This window comes from Arachis hypogaea, chromosome 8, assembly GCF_003086295.3.
Source record: "Arachis hypogaea cultivar Tifrunner chromosome 8, arahy.Tifrunner.gnm2.J5K5, whole genome shotgun sequence".
Classification (NCBI taxonomy): domain Eukaryota; kingdom Viridiplantae; phylum Streptophyta; class Magnoliopsida; order Fabales; family Fabaceae; genus Arachis; species Arachis hypogaea.
This window is the reverse complement of record NC_092043.1, coordinates 16,828,677-16,854,552: the sequence shown is the minus strand read 5'-3', so window position 1 is coordinate 16,854,552 and position 25,876 is coordinate 16,828,677. Positions and strand designations below refer to the sequence as shown.

The following is a 25,876-nucleotide window of genomic DNA, read 5'->3' as shown; positions in this document are numbered from 1 at the left end:
GCTATGGATGATTCCTTCCTTTGCATTAGAACCATCACGTTTCCCCATCACCTTTGGCGCTTTTGCCTTTTGCCAATTTCACCCATTAGGTCCCACCCCCAAAGTCTTTTAGACCGTAGATGGTGACTATTGGTAATAATAATCTTCTTAGCGCATGAGAGTTAATAAAACAACTTTGCTAGTTATCCCAAAAAAAAAAAAAGCAATTGCAATGCTTGGTTTTAACTTTTTAAGTATTTATCAGCTAATATATCATACTTAATTTAAAATTTAATGTAAAATTCGTTATTTTAATGATTGATTTCATTTTAATTTAACATTATATAACAAAGTTACAATATTTTTTTAATGGATATATAAATAATATTTTTATTAATTTTTAAAATGATATAATATATAGACAATAAAAAAAGTCTAATAAAGTAAAAAAAAAAAACTAAATTCACACTACGATTCAAAACTGTGTCGCTGCATAACGTCGTCCACCCACGGTACGTCACTTAGAATCATCCGTGCTACCTACCATCTCTCTTATTCAGAAGTCGCCTGTGCCATCTACCATCATCCGTCAAGTCTTTTTTTTTTTGAATTATCTCTTTAAAAATGTAAATTCAAATTATCATAAAAAATATCTAAAATTAAGTGAAAATAAACTTTCAAAATCATTATAAAAAAAATATTTAAAACTTAACAAAAAGAAATATTTGAAACATAACAAAAATAGATATCTAAAATTATTTTAAAAATTTCAAAACCTAACAACGAGACATCCATCATTATTAAAAAAAAATGCGAAAACTAAGAAAAGTAAAATCTAAAAAATAACCCAAAACTATGAAGAAGAAGGTGTTACGATGGGTAACTGGAGATTAATGGACTGGACTGTATTTGGCCGGCCCAATCGTCTGCGGATGGTAGCCTCCGAGCAGGTTTGTGCGCTGGAGCCTCCTTCCGACTTGTGTACGTGAGTGAATGGGGGGTGGTACCTGCAAAGACACTCCGATGCCTAAGTTAGCAAGGGTGTGAGCAGGTTTAGAATGTATTGGGCTTAGAGATACCTGAGGAGTGTCAGGGTATTTATAGTGGTGATCCAATAACCACCGTTGGAGTAGTGCCATATTTTTAGGGTGTTAACCGTCCCATTATCTTAGGGAGGTTAAGATATGGCTCGTGGAAGTGGTTAGAGAGATTCTATGGATAGTTACTCATTTAAATGAGTGTTTATCCGCCAGCTAATCTCGTGCCCGACTTCTTTAGAACCAAGTCGTGGTGAGTACCGACTTCATAGGATGAAGATTGGTACTGGTGAGACCTAACCCTTTGGATTAGGTCCTTTGCTTGATCTTGGGCCTTTATTATTGGGCCAGGGTATGAACAGTGCCCCTACTCGAGCCCAATTTTTTCAAGATTTGGGTTCGAGTATTCTACTCGGGGTCGTAGCCGACTTGTTGGAGGACCGACGCGATTTTCTAAAACCGACGTGACTTTCCGCGTCCTTTTGGTTCTGACAGTTACGTCTAATCAAGCGTCGTGTCCGTTAGGGATGTGCGTAGGTCTTGGTAACGGTGTATTTCTCATTAATGCCTGCCTCGCTTTTACCATTATGCCCCTTAGCATGTTTATAAATACTTTCTCTCTCTTTCATTTTTTCGTTTCTGCAATTTTTCAAATTTCTTCTTTCTTCGTTCGTGCTGCGTTCTTGCGTTTGGGGACTTCTGCTTCTTCCAACCTTCACTTTTGGATAAAGGTTAGCTTTTCTTCTTTCATGACATGCTTTGTGTTTGCATGCTTTTATCTTGTAGGTAGATAGGTTGGTTTGTAGATTTTGGCTCCGTATCTCCTCCCTTTAGAGACCGTGTTTTTTATTTTTCTTTTCTTTTTCTTTTGTAGGTTTTTGTCACCCTTTATAAGAAAAAAGAAATGGCTTCCGTAGATGTTCTTTCTCAATGGGTTGATGTCACGGTCCTAGGGGAGGAACCCTTGGTCGATGCTGAGTTTATTACTCATCTTCGTACTCACCACAGGATTTGTACTTCTGAGGAGGACGAGCCAAAGTATGAGTTGGTAGTCCCGGGTCCAGAAGACCGGGTTTGTTTTGGGAAGGCTGATGAGGCGGCCCCTCATTTTTTCTTTATGTATGAATGTATGATCACCCATTTGGGTGTTTTTCTTCCTTTTTCGCATTTTGAGATGTCTGTTTTGCACCACTGTCGAGTTGCCCCTACCCAACTTCATCCCAATTCTTGGGGTTTTCTGAAAATTTACCAATTTATTAGTCACGCTTTGGATTTTCCGACCTCTTTGAGAATTTTCTTCTATCTTTTTCACATGACTAAGCCCTTTAGTGGGCTAAACAATAAGCAGCAATGGGTGTCTTTCCGAGCCATACAAGGTCGGAGAATTTTCACCCTTTTTGACGAATCCTTCCACGATTTCAAAAATTATTTTTTCAAAGTGCAAGCTGTTGAGGGTCACCATCCCTTTTTCTTGGATGAGAATTCTTCCCCTCGCTTTCCCCTCTATTGGTTGGAGGCCTCCCCTTGTGAGAAGTACGGTCTGGACGACCTAGATGAGGTGGAGGCGGCCGTTGTGGGGTTTTTCCGAGAAGTGTGGGGAGGGCCCATACTTGGATACTAGGAAATTCCTCCAGGGATCGCCGACCTTTGTTCGGTCGCAACTAGGTAGTTTTTTTTATATATATATACATTTCTTATTTTCAACTTGTATCTGCCGACTTGAGGTTTGCCGACTTGTAATTTTTGCTAATTGTTTCTTTTGCAGACATGGCAAGGAAGAATGTTCAGGAATCTTACCAGAGAGTTCAGGAGGCTAAAGCAAAGTCCCGGGCTAGGGCTGGTGGTGCCAGGGCAATCATCTCCCCTCCTCCTCCTCCTCTTCCTCCTCAAAACGTGGGGACTCCCTCTCAGCCCATTGTGATTTCTTCTTCAGCCTTATCTCGGCCGCTCCCCTCCGCCCGACTTCTTTCTGAGCCAGAGAAGAAGAAGCGCAAGACTTTAGAGTCTGGCTCTTCTTTTGATGGTGGGGTTAAGGCGGATGCTCTGGAATTCGTCCGAAAGAACATCTATCCTCATATAAGTATGGATGATGTTTCTGTTCGAAACCACCTCACCACTCTGGCTGAGGAGAGTTTTAGGGCGGCAGGTGTTTGTGGCAAGCTTTTGGATATTTTTGAGAAGACTCCTCTCAGCTTTTTGGGGTTAACCTCGAAGGTTGAGGAGCTGGAGGGGATGCTTCTTTCTTATCAGGAGCATGAGAGGGAGTTGAAGGAGGAGGTCGCCAAGCTGAGGGCAGAGAGAGATAGCCTTCGGGAGAAGGAGAGTAAGTTGCGAGCCCAATGTAATATGGAGGCGAGTTTGAGGAAGACAGCACAAGAGAGTTATCAGAGTTTATTTCAAGATCTTGTGTCTGTGAAGAAGGATTTGCTGAACTCTCGAAATGCGTATGCCGAGTTGGAGGACTCTATCGCTGATGGTGCCGATGAGGCTTGGAGGATCTTCAAGGAGCATGTCGGAGTTATTGCTCCTGACTTGGATCTTTCTCCTTTAGATCCAGACAAGGTCGTCATTGATGGTGCTATTGTGGATCCTCCTGCCCCCGTAATCGTTTCCGAGTCAGAATTGAAGACTCGGGGGCAGTGGATTATTGAGTCCCCCCCTCGTTCTAAGGACGCTTCGAGTTCTTCTGTTGTTCCTCCGACTTCCTCTTCATCTCCCGTGGTTGCCTCTCTTCCTGATCCTGGTGGCGCTCCTCCTGACTCTGGTGGTGGTGATCCGTCTACAGCTCTGTAGAAATAACTTTTTTATGGCTATATGGGGGCTCGGCCTGTGAGTCCCCCCTTTTTTAAACTCTTTATATGTTGTTTGTTGGTGGTGTTTGGACAATTTCTTTTGGCCTTTTAAGGCCGTAAACAAAATATTTTAGAAAGTGCCCTTTTTAATAAGGGTTTTAAATTAACCAAATAAATACCCTTTTTTTGGATAAGGGTTTAAGTTACCTTATGCGTGTATGCTTTTCTGATTTTGATTTTTCGAAGTCCCCTTGATCTTTTTCCGAAAACCTTTCCCATTGGCTTGTCTGTTTTTCTGAGCCTTTTTGTTTAAGGACTTTTAGACAGCCTTTAAACTTTTTCCTGGGTTTTTTCAATCTCTTTTTTGTTATTCCTTATGCTCAACTATGTTTTATTGAGTTCTTATGACTTAGGTTATTTTTGCGATGCGTTTTTCTTCTGCTCGGTTCTTCACTCCGACTTTTAGGTCGAAGTGTTTTCGAGCTTCTCTACTCGGAGTTTTGTTTCGACTTATGAGTCGAGTTGTTTCCGAGTTGTTTACGATCAGCTTATATAACCTCTTTACACCGACTTGTACCTCGTCGTTTTATCCTGACGACCATCTAGGTCGGTTCATGGGATTTTCACGTTTTGTCGAGCTTAAGTCGGCGCGTTTCGTAGAAAGAAAGAGAAAACAGAAAGGGAATTTATAAGAGATATTTGTAAGATGAAAAAGATCTTTATTAATTGGGGGGAGGTACTTTATTGCTACTAAGGGTTTTTGACAATCTATTTCCCTTAGCCCCTACTATGATGCCTCGTTAAAAACCCTTCTCCAGAAAAAACCCTTTTGTTTTGGGAAAAAATCACGAAGTTGGGAAAAGAGTACATCAGGGAGTAGAGTTTGCTTTTAACTGTAGTACCTTTTCATATTACAAGCATGCCACGACCTCGGTAGCTCGGTGCCGTTCAGGTCGGTTACTTTATAATAACTTTTTCCTAAGACCTCATTGACTTTGTATGGTCCCTTCCAATTCGCGGCAAGCTTTCCTTCCCCTGATTTGTTGACTCCAATGTCATTTCTGATCAGGACCAAGTCACTTGGGGTGAATGCTCTTCGAATGACTTTTTTGTTGTATCTTGTAGTCATCCTTTGCTTCAACGCCGCTTCTCTTATCTGGGCTTTTTCTCGGACTTCTGGGAGTAAGTCGAGCTCCTCTTTGTGCCCCTGTATATTTCCGATCTCGTCGTGGAGAATTACCCTTGGGCTTTGTTCATTGATTTCTATTGGTATCATGGCTTCCACGCCATAAACTAGTCGGAAGGGTGTTTCTCCAATGGCGGATTGGGGCATTGTCTTGTAAGCCCATAGCACTTGTGGGAGCTCTTCAGCCCAGGCTCCTTTTGCTTCTTGTAGCCTTTTCTTTAGCCCTGCCAGTATGACTTTGTTGGCTGCCTCGGCTTGCCCATTAGCTTGCGGGTGTTCCACCGAGGTGAACTGGTGTTTGATTCTCATACTGGCTACTAAGCTTCTGAAGGTAGAGTCGGTGAATTGGGTTCTATTATCTGTAGTAATGGAATAAGGTATCCCATATCTTGTGATGATATTTTTGTAGAGGAACCTCCGACTTCTTTGAGCGGTGATGGTGGCCAATGGTTCTGCTTCTATCCACTTTGTGAAGTAATCTATTCCCACGATCAGGTATTTGACTTGTCCTGGCGCTTGGGGAAAAGGACCTAACAAATCCATTCCCCATTTTGCAAAGGGCCATGGAGAAGTGATACTGATGAGCTCTTCTGGTGGAGCCACGTGGAAATTTGCATGCATCTGACATGGTTGACACTTTTTCACAAATTCTGTGGCATTTTCTGCAAGGTCGGCCAGTAGAATTCAGCTCGGATTACTTTCCTGGCTAGTGACCTTGCTCCGAGATGGTTTCCGCAGATCCCACTATGTACTTCCTCCAATACTTCGGCAGTTCTTGAGGTCGGTACACACTTTAATAATGGTGTTGATATCCCCCTTCTGTAGAGAATATTTCTCACCAAGGTGTAGTGTTGTGCTTCCCTTCGGATCTTTTTAGCCTCTTTCTCTTCTTTAGGGAGGATGTCGAATTTCATGTATTCGACCAAGGGGTTCATCCATCCGAGGTTTAAACCGACTACCTCAAGTACTTCTTGTTTGTCTTCTGATTTTACTACTGAGGGTTCCTGGAGGGTTTCTTGGATCAGGCTTCTGTTGTTCCCTCCCGGCTTGGTACTTGCTAACTTGGATAGGGCGTCCGCTCTGCTGTTCAGATCCCGAGTTATGTGTTTTACCTCGGTTTCTGCAAAGTGCCCAAGGTGCTCCAGAGTTTTCTCCAAGTACCTCTTCATATTTGGGTCATTTGCCTGATACTCTCCGCTTATCTGGGAGGTCACCACTTGGGAGTCGCTGTATATCATCACCTTTGTAGCACCGACTTCTTCTGCCAGCTTTAATCCAGCAATCAAGGCTTCATATTCTGCCTGGTTATTTGAAGCTGGAAAATCAAATTTTAGGGAAGCCTCTATCTGGGTTCCTCTTTCATCTACTAATATTATGCATGCGCCGCTTCCTGTTTTGTTGGAGGATCCGTCTACATAGAGTTCCCATGTAGTTGGTTTTTCCTCCTGATCCCCTACGTATTCTGCAACGAAGTCGGCGAGGCATTGGGCTTTGATCGCCGTCCGAGTTTCATATCTTAAATCGAACTCGGAGAGCTCTATTGCCCATTGAACCATTCTCCCTGCAACATCCATCTTTTGGAGGATTTGCTTCATGGGTTGGTTCGTACAGACTCTTATTGTGTGAGCCTGAAAGTAAGGTCGTAGCCTTCGTGAGGCTATTACTAAGGAGTAGGCAAACTTTTCTAGTTTGTGGTATCTTAGCTCAGGGCCTTGTAAAACTTTATTGATGAAATAAACTGGATGTTGTCCGACCTCATCTTCTCTTATCAGGGCTGATGAGACAGCCTTGTTTGCTACGGATAAGTACAGGACGAGGTCTTTCCCAGATACTGGTCAGGTCAGAATAGGAGGTTGGCTTAAAAACTTTTTGAACTCCTAGAACGCCTCCTCGCATTCAGGAGTCCATTCGAACTGGCATCCCTTTCTTAATAAGGAGAACAGTGGAAGGGATTTTAGTGCCGATCCTGCCAAAAATCTGGAGAGGGCTGCAAGTCGGCCATTCAGCTGTTGGACTTCTCTCAAACAAGTCGGGCTTTTCATTTCTAGGATGGCTCTACACTTATCGGGATTGGCTTCGATCCCTCTTTGTGTTAGCATAAATCCTAGAAATTTTCCTGCCTCCACCGCGAAGGCGCACTTTGCGGGATTTAGTCTCATCCCGTGCAGCCTTATGGTGTCAAAGACTTGTGAGAGGTCTGACACGAGGTCGATCTCTTTCTTGGTCTTTACCAGCATGTCGTCGACGTATACTTCCATTAGACTCCCAAGGTGAGAGGAAAACACTTTATTCATCAACCTCTAATATGTGGCTCCTGCATTCTTTAATCCGAATGGCATGACCACGTAGCAGAAATTAGCTCTGGGTGCGATGAATGATGTTTTCTCCTGGTCTGGCTCATACATTGGGATTTGATTATATCCCGAGTAGGCGTCCATAAATGATAAGTATTGATACCCCGAGCTAGAGTCCACTAGGGTATCAATACTTGGCAGTGGATAAGGGTCCTTGGGACATGCCTTATTTAAGTCGGTATAGTCGACACACATTCTCCATTTGCCATTCTGTTTTTTGACTAGCACTACATTGGCTAGCCATGTTGGGTACTTGACTTCTCTGATGAAGCCAGCTTCCAGGAGCGCCTGTACTTGTTCTTCTACTATTAGGGCTCGTTCTGGGCCGAGCTTGCGTCTTCTTTGTTGTACAGGTCGGGATCCCGGGTAAACCGAGAGCTTGTGGGACATGAGCTCGGGGTCTATCCCAGGCATGTCAGAGGCCTTCCAGGCGAAGAGGTCGGAGTTATCTCTTAGGAGCTTAGACAATTCTTGTTTTAGGGTTTCCCCTAGGTTGGCTCCTATATGAGTATTTTTTCCTTCCTCTTTGCCGACCTGTATCTCCTCGGTTTTTCCTCCTGGTTGTGGTCGCAGCTCTTCTCTGGCCCTTGCACCGCCGAGCTCTATTGTGTGAACTTCTCTGCCCTTTCCTCTCAGATTTAGACTTTCATTGTAGCATTTCCTTGCCAACTTTTGATCCCCTCTTACCGTTGCTATCCCTGCTGAGGTCGGGAATTTCATGCAAAGGTGGGGAGTGGATACCACGGCTCCGAGTCGATTAAGGGTAGCTCTGCCGATTAAAGCATTATATGCTGACCCCACATCAATGACTATGAAGTCTATACTCAGAGTCTTTGATTTTTTCCCTTTTCCAAAAGTGGTGTGGAGGGGCAAAAATTCCAGTGGTTTTATTGGCGTATCCCCTAATCCGTATAGGGTGCCAGGGTAGGCTCTTAATTCTTTCTCCTCCAACCCTAGCTTGTCAAAAGCGAGCTTAAAAAGGATATCCGCCGAGCTTCCTTGGTCTACTAGGGTTCTGTGGAGATGGGCATTCGCCAGGATCATAGTTATTACTACTGGATCATCGTGTCCAGGGATTATTCCTTGTCCATCTTCTTTTGTGAATGAAATGGTAGGGAGGTCGGATGACTCTTCTCCGACCTGGTAGACTCTTTTGAGATGTCTTTTGCGAGAGGATTTGGTGAGTCCCCCTCCCGCGAACCCTCCTGAGATCATATGGATATGTCTCTCTGGAGTCTGCGGCGGTGGGTCTCTTCTATCCATATCGTCTCGCTTTCTCTTTCCATGACCGTCCGACCTTTCTATGAGATATCTATCAAGCCGACCCTCTCTAGCCAGCTTTTCTATCACATTTTTAAGGTCGTAACAGTCGTTTGTGGAGTGACCATATATTTTATGGTACTCACAGTAATCGCTGCGGCTCCCCCTTTTTTTATTTTTAATGGGTCTAGGGGGTGGCAATCTTTCAGTGTTACAAATCTCTCTGTATACATCCACTATAGAAACTTTCAGAGGAGTATAAGAGTGATATTTTCTTGGCCTCTCGAGACCGAGTTCTTCATTTTTCTTGGTTTCCCTTTCCCTCTCTTTTGTTGAGGGAGGGGGCCCAGGTCGCCAACTCAGGTCTCTCAACTTAGCGTTTTCCTCCATATTGATGTACTTTTCCGCTCTCTCCTGTACATCACTTAGAGAAACGGGGTGTCTTTTAGATATGGATTGTGAGAAGGGACCTTCTCTGAGTCCATTGACTAACCCCATTATGACTGCCTCTGTGGGCAGGTCTTGAATCTCTAAACATGCTTTATTGAACCTTTCCATATAGGCTCGTAAAGATTCTCCGACCTCCTATTTTATTCCCAGAAGGCTCGGTGCATGTTTCACTTTGTCTTTCTGGATAGAGAACCTCATCAAAAACTTCCTTGAGAGGTCTTCAAAGCTAGTAACCGACCTCGGGGAGAGGCTATCGAACCACTTCATCGCTGCTTTCGATAGAGTGGTCGGGAAGGCTTTGCATCGCGTAGCGTCGGAAGCATCAGCTAGGTACATCCGACTTTTGAAGTTGCTCAGGTGATGCTTTGGATCCGTGGTTCCGTCATAGAGGTCCATATCAGGGCTTTTGAAGTTCCTCGGAACTTTTGCCCTCATTATGTCCTCGCTGAAAGGATCCTCCCCACCTAAGGGCGGCTCTTCTTGTTCGTCACGGGAGTTGCGACCTTTGACGGAGGATTCTAACTTTAAGAGTTTTCTTTCTAACTCTTTTCGGCGTTCCATCTCCTCTTTTAGGTTCTTTTCAGTTTCTTTTTGTCGCTCCCGTTCTTGTTCTAACTGTTCCAGGCGACTGTGGACTAATCCCATGAGTTCAGTTACATGGGATGGTCCCTCTTTCTCTGATTCGCGCCCTTCTGAAGAGTTTACCTTCGGGTTTTTTACTCCGGAGGTACCTTCCCTGTGTTGATTATCAATTTCCTGGTGGAGGGTGAAGTCCGCATCGTTATTGCCTGTGTCCAGATTCTCTTGCTCAGAATCTGTCTCCACATGACCTTCTTCGTGTGATCTGTCCGCCATCAGTGGTTGATCTCTCGGTTCCCCGGCAACGGCGCCAATGTTACGATGGGTAACCAGAGATTAATGGACTGGACTGTATTTGGCCGGCCCAATCGTCTGCGGATGGTAGCCTCCAAGCAGGTTTGTGCGCTGGAGCCTCCTTCCGACTTGTGTACGTGAGTGAATGGGGGGTGGTACCTGCAAAGACACTCCGATGCCTAAGTTAGCAAGGGTGTGAGCAGGTTTAGAATGTATTGGGCTTAGAGATACCTGAGGAGTGTCAGGGTATTTATAGTGGTGATCCAATAACCACTGTTGGAGTAGTGCCATATTTTTAGGGTGTTGACCGTCCCATTATCTTAGGGAGGTTAAGATATGGCTCGTGGAAGTGGTTAGAGAGATTCTAGGGATAGTTACTCATTTAAATGAGTGTTTATCCGCCAGCTAATCCCGTGCCCGACTTCTTTAGAACCAGGTCGTGGTGAGTACCGACTTCATAGGATGAAGATTGGTACTGGTGAGACCCAACCCTTTGGATTAGGTCCTTTGCTTGATCCTGGGCCTTTATTATTGGGTCAGGGTATGAACAAAAGGTATGCGGTATAACCGCGACAATCACTCTCTCGTGCAGCATCGACCATAGAGGACGTGGAAGCATTATTTTTTAAGCTTAAAATTAGTTTTTGAAATTTAAAAATCAATATTTTTTAAAAGATTAATTGTTTGACTATATATAGAGTTGATTTTTTACTTTTTAGGCTTTCTTTTAACAAAAGTAGTTAATTTTGAAAATCATAATGTCACCCTCGTGTTGATAACATTATTTTTTTAATGTTATTTTTTAATTTTTTTTAAAGTATTCATAATTTTTAGAAATATGACAAGAAAATATTAAAAATGTTAATATGATAAATAAAGATTGGTGATAGTTTTAAAAAAAATAAAAAAACTAAAATTAAAAAAACGACGTTATTAATTTAAGAATGACAATATTACTTTCTTTCATTTTAGTCAATAAATAATTATTGAAATAAATTCATTCATTTATTTTTTTTTAATTGTCTTTTTAGTTTTTATTTCTTTTTCTTTTTGCTTATACTATAATTTTATTTATCATTATTATTACTGGTTATTTTAAATTTTAAATTTTTATGTTTTAAATTAGTTTTATATTTTTTAGGTTTTTTATTTTTTGATATTTATTTTTTTTAATTATTGACTATTTTTAAGTTAATTAACTAAAGTAGTATTGATTCTTTAAATTTTTTTTATATTATATCAAATGTTTAATTAAATATGTTAAATTATTAATATAATTTTACTTATAATTTTCAATTTTTCACATAAAATTATCTCAACAATTTTCATTTACCTAATTAATAATGTCCTAATCTAACCATAGGTTCCTCCAAATTCAATAGTTAAATTAAAATAAAAAGATAAAAAAAAGGTGAACACTCATATATAATTATTTTTATGTAAAGTTGATATATAATAAAAAATTATTAAATAATAATTTAGTCAAGTATATTAAAGGGTAATTACCAATTTAAATAAACAGCTAACCAATTTTATCAGAATACACATTATGCAAACTGGATATCGAAATGCATTTTTTTCTAAACTATGTAAATCGCGACAGGGCTATCGCGGTTTACAATATGAATGTAATCTGCTACAGGAGTGTCGCGGATTATGTTGGCGACGAAGCATCACATAAACCACTACAAGAGTGTAGCGGTTTATGCTTTGTAAACTTTGCCTACAAATACCAAGCAAGATAGGGAGTGAATTATTTGAAGAGAGTCATTTTCACACTTTCACAAATGAATAGAGAGGACAGCTTGATGGTTCTAGTCCACTGTTCTGGTAAAATAAAAAGAAAGCAACAGGCATAGTGTTAAGTTCACGGATAAAGAACCGTTGAACATTTTTATCCGTTCGACTGATACTTTGTCGGATCTGAAGAGGAACATATTACAGAAGGCAGCGTTAGCTGGGGCCAAGCCGGTGAAGAAGGTGTTCTACAAGATTCCGATGGCAGTCGTGTCGAGTGGTGTGCAGTATGAAACATTTATCATAGGATCGGATGAAGACATGGGGGTGTTGTTTCATTGTCAGCAGAGTTTTTCGGATGTGAGAATACACGAGTTATTTGCCAAGTTGGAAGACCATGTGAAAAGTTCCGGGGCTTCAGCACCAAATCCTCAGTCGACGATGGTGGGGGTACTTCTACTGCGATGTCTGTCGTTGCACCTGGTTGCTCCTACCTGCACCTCCACCAATTTTAGCACCGACGGATAGGTCATCTGGTTTGATTACTGGTTTTGTTGTGTTTGGTGAGCCGGATCACGTTGAGGACGAGATGCGGGACTATGATTCAGATGATGAGTCCGATCACATATAAAGGGATAGTGAGGAGGAGACTCCAGTGCCCCCACCTGCACCCAGAGGCCATCCAGTTCTGGGTCCCACCAACAACCTCCGCATTTCTCAATGCTTAATCTGGAAGCAGTGAGTCAACAAACAGATGATGCACACACCTTCGGATACCAAGGATTACACGAGGGCAATGCTTCTGGAGATTTTCATATTGGTCAATCTTTCCAGACTAAGGAGGAAGCTGTGATGATTGTTAAGAATTATAGCCTTCGTCGTAGAGTTTAGTATCGGGTTATGGAATCTGATCATCTGAAGTATATTGGGAGATGCAAAAAGTTTTGAAATGGCTGCAACTGGATCATCCGCATGGCACTTCGGCAGCGCAAGGGTAACTGGGAGGTTAGAAGGTACAACGGAGTCCACACATGCCTGGCCACATCGATATCGAGCGACCACCGACAGCTCGATTACCACATAATTTATGCGAGGATCTATCTCTTGGTTAGGGCGGATGCAGCGGTTACCATAAAGGTGTTGCAAGAAGCTACTGAGTCAACTTATGAATTCAGGCCTAGCTACAGGAAGGTGTGGAAGGAAAAGTAGAAGGCAGTTCGCATATTTACGGGGATTGGGAAGAGTCATATGCGGAGTTGCCTCGGTGGATCCTTGGAATGCAAGCAACGATAGACGGAAGCGTAGCTTTGTTGAAGACTTCTCCGGTACGTGTTGGTGGTGAGGTTGACGAGTCTACGGAGTACTTTCATCGACTTTTTTGGACGTTCCCTCCGTGCGTTGAGACTTTTGAACATTGCAAGTCACTAATCAGCATTGACGGAACGCATCTGTATGGAAAGTATGTCGGGACTTTGCTTCTGGCTATTGCGTAAGATGAGAACTCGAATATATTGCCAATTGCGTTTGCACTTGTTGAGCGGGAGAATGCTGAGTCGTGGGCTTTGTTCTTATCCCACTTGCGTCAACATGTGACCCCACAGAAAGAGATTTTGGTGATTTCTAACAGACACAACAGCATTAAGGCTGCACTGGAGGCACAAGACAGTGGTTAAAAATCGCCTCATGTATATCGAGCGTATTGCATTTGACACGTTGCAGCCAATTTATGTGATGGTTCATCGCCAACGTAATCCGCGATACCCCTGTAGCGAATTACGTTCATATTATAAACCGCGATCCCTGTTGCAGTTTACATAGTTTAAGAAAAAAATGCATTTTGATATCCAATTTGTATAATGTGTATTCTGGTAAAATTAGTTAACTGCTTATTTAAATTGGTAAATTGTTCTATATTAAATTATATAATAATTCTTAATTAGTATTTTTATATAAAAGTATCTGTATATAGTTTCACATAAAAGAAAAGGCATAAAAAGGCAGGAGGCCTTTGTTGTGTTGTTGTACCATTGTACCAACAAAGAGAGAGAGAGAAAAGGGAGGGAAAGCTGGCGAAAATGGTAACGGACAAGTGATTGCCACAAACACTGAGTCAGTGCAGTTAAGATATGCTGCTCTGCTACCAAAGCTTTCTTTTCCAGGTTTCCCATACCATTGGCCCCCTCAATCCAATTCAAGTTCATCACACAAATTAGTAATAATATATGAGTTAGTAAATTTAGTTAGTAATTAGTCCGCATAAATATTAAATAAATAAATTTTAGTAATTTATATATATAAATATAAATTATATATTTTATGTATAATTTTTTATAAATATAAATATAAATTATTATTAATTAAATACTAATTTAAAATAATAATATTTATTAATTATGTAGTATTGTTATTAATAATTATCTAAAGATAAAATAAAATTGGTTTCATTTCAGACAATTCAAGTGGCTTCTGGTGCACCTACACGATCCCGGTTTGAATTTAGCCTTTTGAGGGGGCATTAATGGATGCGAGTGGATTCAGATTCAGGCATTCAGCTTCCTAATGTCGAGGTCACGTCACTGGTCACTCTATTAATATATTTTTGTTTATTATTAGTATATAATAAACCCACAAACTTGTCCTTGTTCTTTTGGTCATATGAGAAGCATTCCTATTGATACTGAGAAGCGTGAACTTCAACAAATAAAATAAAATATTTCGAAAAACCTGAAAAATGTTCAATTTGGCTCCTACTTTATAAGCGATTTGGAATTCAAAATGGTTAGTAAATAATTTCCATGCTCTATGCTTTTCGAGAACAGTGTAGCCATTCATGTCCGCAACCGTATGGCAGTGGCAGGACACTGTTCAGTAGCAAAGAATCCAAAGACAATTCTTTTCTATTTCAATAATAATGCAAAAGACAAACACACAACATCAAATCAAATGCCAAATTGACTTTATTTTTTAGTGTATCTATGATTTGATTGGCTGCATGAAATCGAAAATGTCAATTTCAGTCAGCTGTGTATCTTGCATCCTGTTAACTCAATTTTGAATGTGTTTTTTATTTTTTTTTCCAATTCAATAGGTTAAAGACTAATTAGTCGGGGATTTCATTTAAAAGCGGGCTTAAACGGACGAGTAAGTTGAAAGCCTGAAACACTCGACCAACCCAAATTAGTTATTTTGAATGTGTTTTGTTTTTGCACAAACTTAATATAGGCCTAGGCCTACAAATTACAAAATGCAGTTTGCTTATCATAGTTAAACTAAATGGCCCAGCCCAAATGGATAACATAAATCCCGCTAATGGATTATTTTAGAAGTATCACTTAATCATATACATATATTCATTTGGAGATCATAATTAAAATATTAACCCTTATTATATTAATTATTTTAGTCAAACATATACATCTTGTGCTTACCTAATATACACCATATCGTTCATACAGAACTGAGACTGAAATTGAAGAGTAGATCTTGTCAATTGTCATTCTTACTTTTCAAAAACTTTTATATGAATATGTTAAGTAATTATGTAAGTATATGATTAAATAGAGAATGACATTATTACAATATCCAATTCCTTTAAACTATCCTACACAAAAAGATATTGATAATTTTTTTAATAAAAAGTAGTTGGCGCAAAATCACATTTGAAGGCCTGAAAAATAAAAAGTTAAAAACAAAAAGAAGAAAAAAAATAACACCGACTGTGCCACCCAACCTTTCCATAAAAAAGATATCGCTGTTCAAAACTACAAGAGACATTGTCAATGACTAATTTCTTACTTTCAAATTTCAATTGTCTTTTTTATCTTTTCTTTGGTATCCAATAACACCGACTGTGCCACCCAACCTTTCCACCGTAATTGTTGCAACTCAAAAGTTCAATGGGGAAACACTATTTTGTGCATGTGTGTGTGGGTGCGTTTTTAAATATTGTCCATGCAGCACATTAGCATGTGAATATGTGATATAAAATAACCAAGAATATAAAATCATAAGGTAGTAACTACTACTATATTGAATAGCATCATGAATTACAGACCAATCTATACATTTGGGGTCAAAGAATTGATGTGTATCAACTATCATCATTGTGGGAAACTTGAGCACTAATCAAAAGGGTTTCCTCTAAAGAAATCAGAAAATGGCAATGTAACATATTGCTGTCAGGGATAGAGCATTGTGGAATGAATCATCCAGTGGAAACTGATCGAGACTTCTGTTGGGGTGGTATGCCAAGCCAAGACTTCATCATGTCGTATGTGGTGAAACTTATTGCAGCTGAAGGAACAATCTGTGAAACACAGCATGGACCCTTTCAGATCAAATATACCAGCTAATACTATGTGAAAAAAGGCAATGTAATACTCAAAGTCAAAGCTAGCATACCCTTATATAGTTGATGCTTACACCTGCAAACAACTGTCTCCACCCTTGGTTTTGAACAATTGTTCTTAGTCCATGGAATGTATTTCGGTATCTGGCATTTTCATGAGCTGCATTTTCCAAGTTACCAACCTGCACAAACAATGACAAGATGAGCAAAAAACAAGGTCTTAACTCTCCAACAAATGGATGGCAATGGTATATGGCACATTAAGTTATAGTAAAGTACCTGCATTTGTCTCTTAACAACATCTAAAGGGTATGTTAAGGTCTGGCCAAATAACCCAGCTAAGGCTCCACAAGAGAGGCGCATCAAAATGGACTTTTGATGTTCTTCAGGAACATGCAATTTCAATGTCTCATACGTGTAGAACTTTAAACCAGCATATGGAAGTATTCCAGTAATAGTTGGTCCTAAGGAAAAGGAAAATTGTGGATTTCAACTAATGACCTTAACAAATTGCATTTGGAAGGCAAGCAAGAAATGCATCAAAATTCTTCACCAGGAACCAAACATACCTGCACCTCTATAAAGTCCACGAACTCCCCCTTCTCTGTAGACACTTGTAAGAACACTTTTAATGCTGTTGTGACCAGTTTGAGAATGACCTCCTTTCACACCATCTTTGAAACTGCCTTTTTTCTCTACCACCTATAAGATTGAAGAACAATGATGAGACAGAATGAACAATAATAGAACTGTAGAACCTATAAAACTCTTATTGCTTTTACCTAGTTGTACAACAATGTATAGAATTCAATTAAATCTGTACAGAGTGATGTAACAATGGTTCAAGAAGATCCCTACCCGATAAGCGAGTTTGGTGCGGGCAAGATCTAAGGGATATGTACATATTACTGAAGTTCCTCCTGCCGCGGAACCAGCTAAGAGATCAACAATAGGACCTGATCCTAACATTGGATAATTGCTCAAGATCCAGCTTTTATATCGCTCATATGTCATAAAATGCAAGGCTGCATATGGAACAATCCGAATAACGCTAGCTCCATTTCCTCTAAAGATCACCACATAAGCACAGTAAGTTAACAAGACATACAATGAGAACAACAAACATAAATAATTCATATTGTGCAATCTGAGTCTTACTTATATAGTCCTAGAAATCCTTCATGCTTTGATAACCTTTTCAATGATTGATACACACCCAGAGTATGAAATCCTGCTGTCCTTGTCTGCAGATTAAAAAAACAGATGCAAAATTATAATTAAAAAAAATGGTTAAAGAGGAACATACATAAACCCATTTACAAAACAATGAGCATGCATAAGAATAGAAAATTCTCCTTGACAAATTAAAAGGAACTATTAGCCTCTCAAAGAAACTTGATGCAATGTAAGTTACATACAGGGATGAAAAATCAAGAACTTTAAGTATCAGCAAGAGCTACCATTACCAATGGAGTGGCAAAAACAAACTGAGACACTAGACAAGTGCAGTTACATAGTAAGCCATAGCACCATGACAAACATCTTTTCTTTACAAACTTTACTTCTCTCCCCTTCCATTGTGCTCGTAGTAAATTCTAACTTCTAGGTCACACATACTTACCATAGTTAGTTGAATTCCGCTAGAGAGCCAATGGAGTATCTGTACAATGTGTACAATGGACTATTTATTTGGCCCAATTAAACATCCCTAAACACACATTGTACAGATACTTCATTGGCTCTCTATGCTTCCTCTAGTTCAAAACCATTAATAGAAGAGTACACTTAGACCATTGTACACTTATTGCATTTATCCAACAAAGCTTCTCACGTCAGTGTTTTAATTCATAGTTCATTCTCAATTTTATTCTTAGTTCTGTTTCATGATTCCTCAACAAAATACTCCCCAATAATTCTTGATCAACGCAACACATATAAAGGCTATGATGTTCATATCCTCAATCATAAATAACATGAGAAGAGAAGAAGGAGGACCTGCCAGAGAATCTTGACCCGTTCGAGGGGTGCAACGGTGGTCTTAGAAATCGCACCGGCGAAGCCACCGGCGATGAGCTCCTTAGCATAGATAGGGACGCCATGACCCAATCGAGATCCATCCCTCTGAATCGATGCATTCTCCACCAAACCAGCCAGCTTAGACCCTTGTTGTGATTGTGAAGAATCCATTCCACAACAAGGAAAAAAGAATCAAAATCTGTTGTCAATCAATGCCACTCTGGAGCTCATAAAACTCCTTATCCCATCTACTTCTCGAGAAGAAGAATAATTGCGTGTGCAACAACAATGGCGCAGTGATTACGTCACCCACCTGAGATTTGGGGATATTCAAAAGCGTAGAATCCCCTTCAGCAAACATCAACAACAGATAGCGAAGGAACAGAACAGGACCCCCTGATCACAACGCATAAAAACAAAAAGAAGAGATTATGATTTTTGGTTTAGAGGGTAAGCGCGTTGAAGAAGAGAAAGGAAAGAAAGAGAACAGGTATGTGAAATTCAGATACCTGTTCTCCTTTGAATTTTGTGTTTGATTCGAATGCTCCTCTTTCTTTTTTTTTATAGTAGTTAGCGGTTATATATATATTTAAAGATAAATAAATAAATTTAAAAGTGGTTATGGTCATGGCGAATGGCATCGCATTCGTATCTTTTTTGCGATACTGACGGGGCGGGCGGGTTAGGCGTATCATGTTCAGTTCAGAGTACCTCCTATGTTCTGTTAACATCAACTCAACATAAATAAATAAATCTAAATATCATTATTTGTGAATATTAATACTAGGAATCCACATCAATTTGATTCAAATCCACATTTTTATTTTTAATACTGGGTTAATAATGATGTTTTTTTAAATTATGAATACTGTGATATTTTTTCAAAATGTGGGTTGATTTAATTTACGGAATACAAATCGGATCGTCCGATTTTTAAGAGGTACATAAATCGGATCGTCCGATTTTTGTACTCGAAGAGTCCGATTTGTGTACCTCGCATAGTTTTAAAAAACACAAAAAATTATCACGTTAAGACATAACACTCATCCTATTTTCATATTCAAAATTTTTAGCCATTCAAATCCATCACCATATATAGTTTAATTTTTGTTAGATTTAACTTAGTTATTACTTTTTTTTTTATCAAAAATACTTGTTTTTAATTGGACAATTATATTCACTAATTTAACTATTATTTTTTTTAAATTAAAGTTAGGAGTAAGATTCGAATCTAAAATTTTTAAGTGAGAATAGAGTGAGTTATAATTTATCACTACTGTTTTTAATTTTTTTTAATTAGTACTAGCTAGTATATATGATAGGTAATTGTTGTTATTTAAAATTTTAAAAATAATTTTTAAATAAAAATAAATAATTTTAATTAATAAAATATACAATCATTTGTTATCAACTATAAATATTGAAATAATTTATTTTCATTAATTTAACTTAAGCTTGTCGCTGAAAAAATATAGAAATTTTGTTCAATGATTTTTTTTCATTTAAAAATTAAAGATTTAGGTAAAAAGTGTGAGGACTGATGATAATATAGAAAAGTTTCAAATTTTTTAATATATTTAAATATATCAAAAAAATTAAAATTTAATATTTAATTTGTATTTCAGCAAAAATTTTATTTATATCTCTTAACAAAAATCAAAATCCTAAAATGTAAATTCATATAATTAAAAGGTGCACTTTATTTTTCTTCAATTATGTTACGTTCACACAAAAAATTAATTATAAAATATATATTAAAATATAAATAAAAAATAAATTAAACACATATATATAAATTGATATCTGGTTTAATAACTAAAATTATTTTGCAAGTTATAATTTTTGTCCTATCAAAAAGATTACTATTTAACCTAACACAAAAATTTAATAGATTTTAGTTAAAAAATCACAAAAACTAAAAGAACAGTATTCTTTTAATTATACTCAAGAATTTAATTAAAAGTAAGAATTTCAACATTCAGGCTTATTGAGAAGTTTCAAAAGTAATTTTTTTTTGAATTTTTGACTTATGAAAAGTAGTAGTATTAGAGCTTGTTTGGGTGAGTTTCTAAGAAAATATCTGTTTTCGAGTTATCTTTTTCTAAAAGATCTTATGAAAAAATAAAAGTAATTTTATGTTTGGGTATTTCATGCAAAAAGATTTTTTTATCTATCAATTATGTTTGGGTATAACAATATAAAAGTATTTTTTGTTTATTTATTACATGAAAAATATCTTTTTTTAAAAAAAAATCTTTTATAAAAATGTAAATTACAGCTTATCAAAAAAGATGTTTTTTTTTATTTTTCTAGTATTTTTATTTTTATTACTAGAAATTTACTAAACACGCTAAAAAATAAAAAAATATTTTTTTAATTAAAAAAAGATCTTTTTTATCACACCCAAATACTTTTACTTTTCTATAAGATCTTTTAAAAAAATAATTCGAAAAAAGATATTTTTTAGAAGCTCACTTTTAAAACAAAAAATTCAAATATAAAATAACTTATTTATAAACTACTTTTAATTTAGTTATTTATTATTTAAACTATTTTTTTAAAAAAAACTTAATTAAATTGTTTTCCAACTCACCCATGCCCTTAATACTATTCTCCTTCTCCATGCATTTTGTCCTAGGATTCCAACAAAGAAAAATATACTTTCCAAGAAGATTGTTACACAACCATAGCAAATAAACATTTTTTCTTTTTCGAAAAATTATTTCAGCATATCGTGACATCTGTTTTTTCTTCCATCAATTTCCATCTGCTGCTTCTGGTATTAGTTTGTCGTTATTTACTTCTTTTATATTTTCCCTCACATGACAAGGTTGCAAAAGGTGGTTCTTAAGTCAACACCATCCCATGAGTTTGGAACGAGAAAGTTCGTTCTCCCATTAGTCTGGTCAGCTTGAAATCCATACAATATGTGTTTCCATCCCATGTACTGTGAATATGTCACTCAAAGAGAAGGTTGCCAAATATTTAATATGGTTAGTCATTACTTGTTGTCCGACTGTAAATTTATTTCACAACTGTAGAGTGTTTGGATATCTATATTTGTATTTGGTTGATAGTGATTTTTTTCGGGTTCAATTTTTTAAGTTGGACAGAAAAAGTAAAAAGGAGGATAAAAAATAATGGTTAATATGCTTTGTGCGATCATTTAAAATATTTGGATAAAAAAAATAGTAGAATATTTCAGAACAAAAATAAAAGTATAGATAATATTATTAACATAATCTTGCTTAACTGCAATGAGTAAAGAGATGTGAATTCCTTTTATTGTTAATGGCTATACCGGAGATGACATAAAGATATTTCTTTGTGTTATTACATTACTTTTTTTAATTTTTGGTTTATTGTGTTTGGCTGATTCTATTTACTCCATTTTAATATGTTAAACTCTTTGTTTTAAAAGAAAAAAAGGTTAGTCATACTTCTTGTTATTTGAAGAAAATTTAAATGCACTTAAAAATTATTAAATAATTTAACAAAAAATAACTATGCTTGAGCTTTTACCTTATTTGAATTATCTAAATTTTTTCTTTTATTTTTCAGTTGTGTGTATCTATTAATTTTTTTTGCTGCATTGCATTTGATAGACAATATACAACAATAACCCAACAAAATATAAAAAATTGTGTCTGCTAACAAATTTTTTATGATTTCAAAAGTTATGAAATGGGATAAGTATTTTTTCGTCCCCAAGGTTTGGAGTCGAAATCAAAATTGTCCCCGACGTTTTTTTCTTATTAAAATCATTCTCAACGTTCAAAAATGCTTTAAAATCATCATTTTTCAAATTTTTGGACCAAAATACCTTCATCATCATCATTCTTCTCTTCACCTTCCTCGCCCCAACACCTCCACTGACACCAACATTACCACCACAACCACCACCACCACCACCACCAACACCAACCAACACCAACATCAAGAACACTAAACAACAGCAACAACACTATACTACCACAACCACCATCAACACCAACACCACCACCACCATCAAGCCCCTCACTGTAACCCCCCACCCTCACCCCCTCATTGTAACCCCCCACCACTTTACCCCACTCCCTCACCCCCTCACCGTAACCCCCACCCCCTTCCTCGTGTCCATCTCTTCATAGTGGTCGTCATCATTATCAACAAAAAATTCAAACAACATGTACTTTAAACAATAATCAACAAATTAAACAATAACAATATTCTAAATTTAAATTTCAGCAACAACAATATTTCACAACAAATTTCACCAAAAATCCAAAAATTTTACAAAAAGTCCAGTTTACAGAAGAAGAAGAAAAAGAAGAAGAAGAAGCGGTGGTAGGGTGGTGCAGTGCGGTGCGGTAGGACGGCAGGGCGGCGGTGCGGTGGTATGGAGAAGAAGAAGAAGAAGAAGATGGTCGTGCAGTGGTGCGGTGCGGTGCGGCAGGACGGTAGTGCGGTGCGGCAGGACGGCAAAGCAGCAGGGCAGGGCGGCGGTCCTCCTTCCCCCTTTTTCTCGCGGCCTCCCCCCTTTCTTTCTCTCCCTAGTCCCCACCCCTTTTTTTATTTATTTTATATTTATTTTATTTTATAATTTTTTAATAATAAAGAGTAATTTGGTAAAAAAAATAAAATTAAAGTAAAAAAAAACGATTTTATAATGTTTTGTAATGTTGATGATGGTTTTAATAAAAAAAAAAAGGTCGATGACAATTTTAATTTCGACCCCAAACCTTGGGGACAAAAAAGTACTTAATCCTTATGAAATTTTAAACAATAATTAGAATATGAAAACCAGTAACATTTTCTTTTTTAACACAGTTATTTTATGGCTTTTCGCATGCAGATTAGCCAATATCCTTGTTCATCATCGTTTATATATTTTCTAAATACACTTTTATAAGGGTCAAAATCTTTGGAGAGCATATTTTGATATACCATCCCTTTTGTGACTATCTACCTCATAATAATAATAATAATAATAAGACGAGGAAAGAAAAGAATAAAAGAATATAATGTTTGATTGGTCAATGATTAAGATTTTGTCTCTTCTTGTTGGATTTTGGGTTGTGGTATACAGAATGCATCAGTATCAAGATCAAGAGAAGACATGGTTGATCTATTCCTTGGGTGGTATGCAGCGATTCTCTTTCCTTTTCCCTCATAGATTATAGGATCCTCTACTTCATCAGTATTACACTTCTCACCCAATATAATTGTTTTCATCCAGATAGAATCCTCTACCTTCAACTTCCCTTTAATGTTGTCCTTCTCTTTCTCCTTCTCCTCTTTGTGATGATGATGATCCCAATTTTTTGCCACGGACAAAGTCCTCTTCACTTTTATGCTCATGCTGTGAGTCTTTCGTTCTGAGGTGGCCCTTTTGAATTTGTTGGGTGATGGAAATGATGGTGGGTCCTTTGGTTGCTGCAATGCTGGTGGAAGAGGAAGCTCCTTGATTTCTTCTTCTTCTGCTGCAACTTCTATCTTACAATCTTTTGTTTCTATTATCTGAGATGGGTCATTCAGATCCTGATTTAAGGTTGTAGAGGTTGGATCAAGTGTTTCTAAGGGAACAGAGGCAGATAGAGTGTCTGGTTTTTTTCTTCTAAAGCTAACAAGGCTGCACATAGAGGTGATTATTGCAATGGTGGCTGCTAATCCTGCAAGAACAAATGAGAAATACAAAAATGGATGGTGTATCAATGATGAGAGGTTATCATTAGGGACATTTCTTCCCATGACAAATCAATTTTTCGATTTGTTTCATGGACTTTCTTTCTATGAGGTTAATTGCTTTGGGAAGTCCTATGGGAAAAATAGAACTTGGGAATTGAAAACAAAGTACCAGCTGTTTTTCTCATCTTCATTATGTGTCTTTGAGTTAATTAACCCCAAATAGATGCTTGGATTTAGGGGATGCAAGGCATGAAAACATAGACATAGTCAAAGCTTATGAAAGCCGTCCATCATTAAATGTTTTCCATTTTCCCCTTTTTGAAAAAAAAAAAAACAATTATATTAGATGTATATTAATTTCGGCAATTAAAATCAGCTACTAGTATAAATATAAATATATATTAAAAACAGGTTAAATAATACATCATGGATCCGACAGACATTTAAGGGTCTGTCGCTGGCCAATAGGTTGCTGCATGCACATGGCAGGATTCAAACCCCGACACTTGCTTAAGCAGACGAGTGAGCTGACCAATCGACCAACCCAAATTGGTTACATAATGGCTAATTTTGATAATGTTTTTTATCTACATAGCATTTTTGAAAAACAATATTGTTCATCTTCTGAAAACCTTGTAGATGCTAAAAATATAAGAGATTTTAGTTTGTTTTGCTTTGGTAATTTTTTTTGGTCGACTGTTTTGGGTAATTTAAGTATTTGTTATTGTCTTCTTTTGATCATTTTTATTGTCTAGTCAAGCCCAGCCCACTTAGATTATTTTTAAATCCAGTTCAGCAAGGCCGATATCCACTTGTTATGAAAATGAAATTAATTTATTACAAAAATGTAATTATTTAGATGTGAATGGACAAGTGCTGGTTAGTTTGGAGCTTATTAACAGGTTCAGCCCAAAAAAATAAAAAATAAAAACTATCTGTTACCGATGTTAGCAAATTTAATATGTGCCATTTGAAAAATTAGAAATGAGTCACTTTACAAAAAAATAAAAAATTAAAATATCATCTTTACTTCAAATTTAGGAATGAGAAATGAGAAAAATTTTGAGTATTATGATTGGTTTTATGTAAACAAATAAGCGGATAAAATTGCTCATAAAATTGCCTTCCTTCTTATACATCATCATATATCTCCAAATTAGATATTTCAGAATTCAAAGTGTGTTAACTAGTAATATCTAATGTTGAAAAAGTGAAAATCCGAAAGGAGAATAAAAATCAGGTTTGAGGCATTACCTCAATATTCAATTGTTCATCAAGTACCCAATTCAAATTTTTGAAGGGCTAATTAGATTTGCAGGAATTTAATATTGAAAAATGAATTTACTTGTGTGCACAGTGCTTATTGCGGAGGCACTACCTGCCAAAAATAAATACTAAAATAAATGATTGCAAAAGTCTAAGAATCGAATATATAAAAATAAAAACATATTCAATTGGAGAATCTTTTTACTAATCATTGGATTTAATGTGTAGACAATCTCAATGTTAAAAAAATTCGCATGATGACTGAACATCTCTTTTTTTCTGGACAAATGACGACATGAATGCATTTAAAATAAAAAATAATAAGATAGATGATGTGTATATTATTTTTTGTGTATACTTTTTAAATAAAAATAAATTATTTGTTTTCATTTATTTTATATTAATTATTTTAATATATATAATAGAACATACAATATTTCTAATATCAATACATATACAGAAATTATTATCCGTTATTACATATACGAATATATATTTAACATCCAATAAAAAAATTATTATACTATTATAAATAAATTTGATTAATAATTTATTATAAGTTTGATTATTCTATTACGACAAATTTAATTATTTTGATGATTAATTTTTTAAATAAAAAATAAATAAATTAATATATATTCTTCGTTCAAGGATATAATGATATGAGTTCAAAATATTAGAAGTTTAAAATAGAGATGTACATAGTCTGATTCAATTCGAAGTGACCTGGGTTTGACTAAAAAAAACTCTTGGAAGAATATTTCAACCGAATCTGGGTTATAGTTCGGTCACCCGGTCTGAGGATACATATTTTAAAATGGATCAATCTATGGTACAGATTAAAAGCGATACATATTTATAGATTTTCTGCCTAAATGCAAAGGAGTTTGACACGTTGCTACGTTGTTACA

General features: G+C 37.0%; 1 protein-coding gene across 1 annotated transcript; it reads right to left on the bottom strand.

Annotated features, from left to right (window-relative positions):
* Positions 1–15,667: 15,667 nt before the first annotated feature.
* On the bottom strand, positions 15,668–18,590 carry LOC112706360 (mitochondrial carrier protein CoAc1). The gene is made up of 7 exons (XM_025757624.3): positions 18,012–18,590; positions 17,175–17,260; positions 16,875–17,082; positions 16,586–16,718; positions 16,296–16,480; positions 16,070–16,198; positions 15,668–15,974 (listed from the first exon to the last, which is right to left on the bottom strand). Exons 1-7 carry the CDS (start codon positions 18,201–18,203, stop codon positions 15,873–15,875), a joined length of 1,035 nt encoding a protein of 344 aa, XP_025613409.1. The 5' UTR covers positions 18,204–18,590; the 3' UTR covers positions 15,668–15,872.
* Between the last annotated feature and the right edge of the window lie 7,286 nt (positions 18,591–25,876).

Bases quoted from the DNA above. Each gene is read 5' to 3' on its own strand.
- LOC112706360 (XM_025757624.3), bottom strand. From the start codon at position 18,203: ATGGATTCTTCACAATCACAACAAGGGTCTAAGCTGGCTGGTTTGGTG. The intron at 17,083-17,174 runs GTAAGACTCAGA...GGTGATCTTTAG, and splicing joins GGATTTCTAGGACTATATAA to AGGAAATGGAGCTAGCGTTA. The intron at 16,199-16,295 runs GTACTTTACTAT...TTGTTTGTGCAG, and splicing joins TTGTTAAGAGACAAATGCAG to GTTGGTAACTTGGAAAATGC.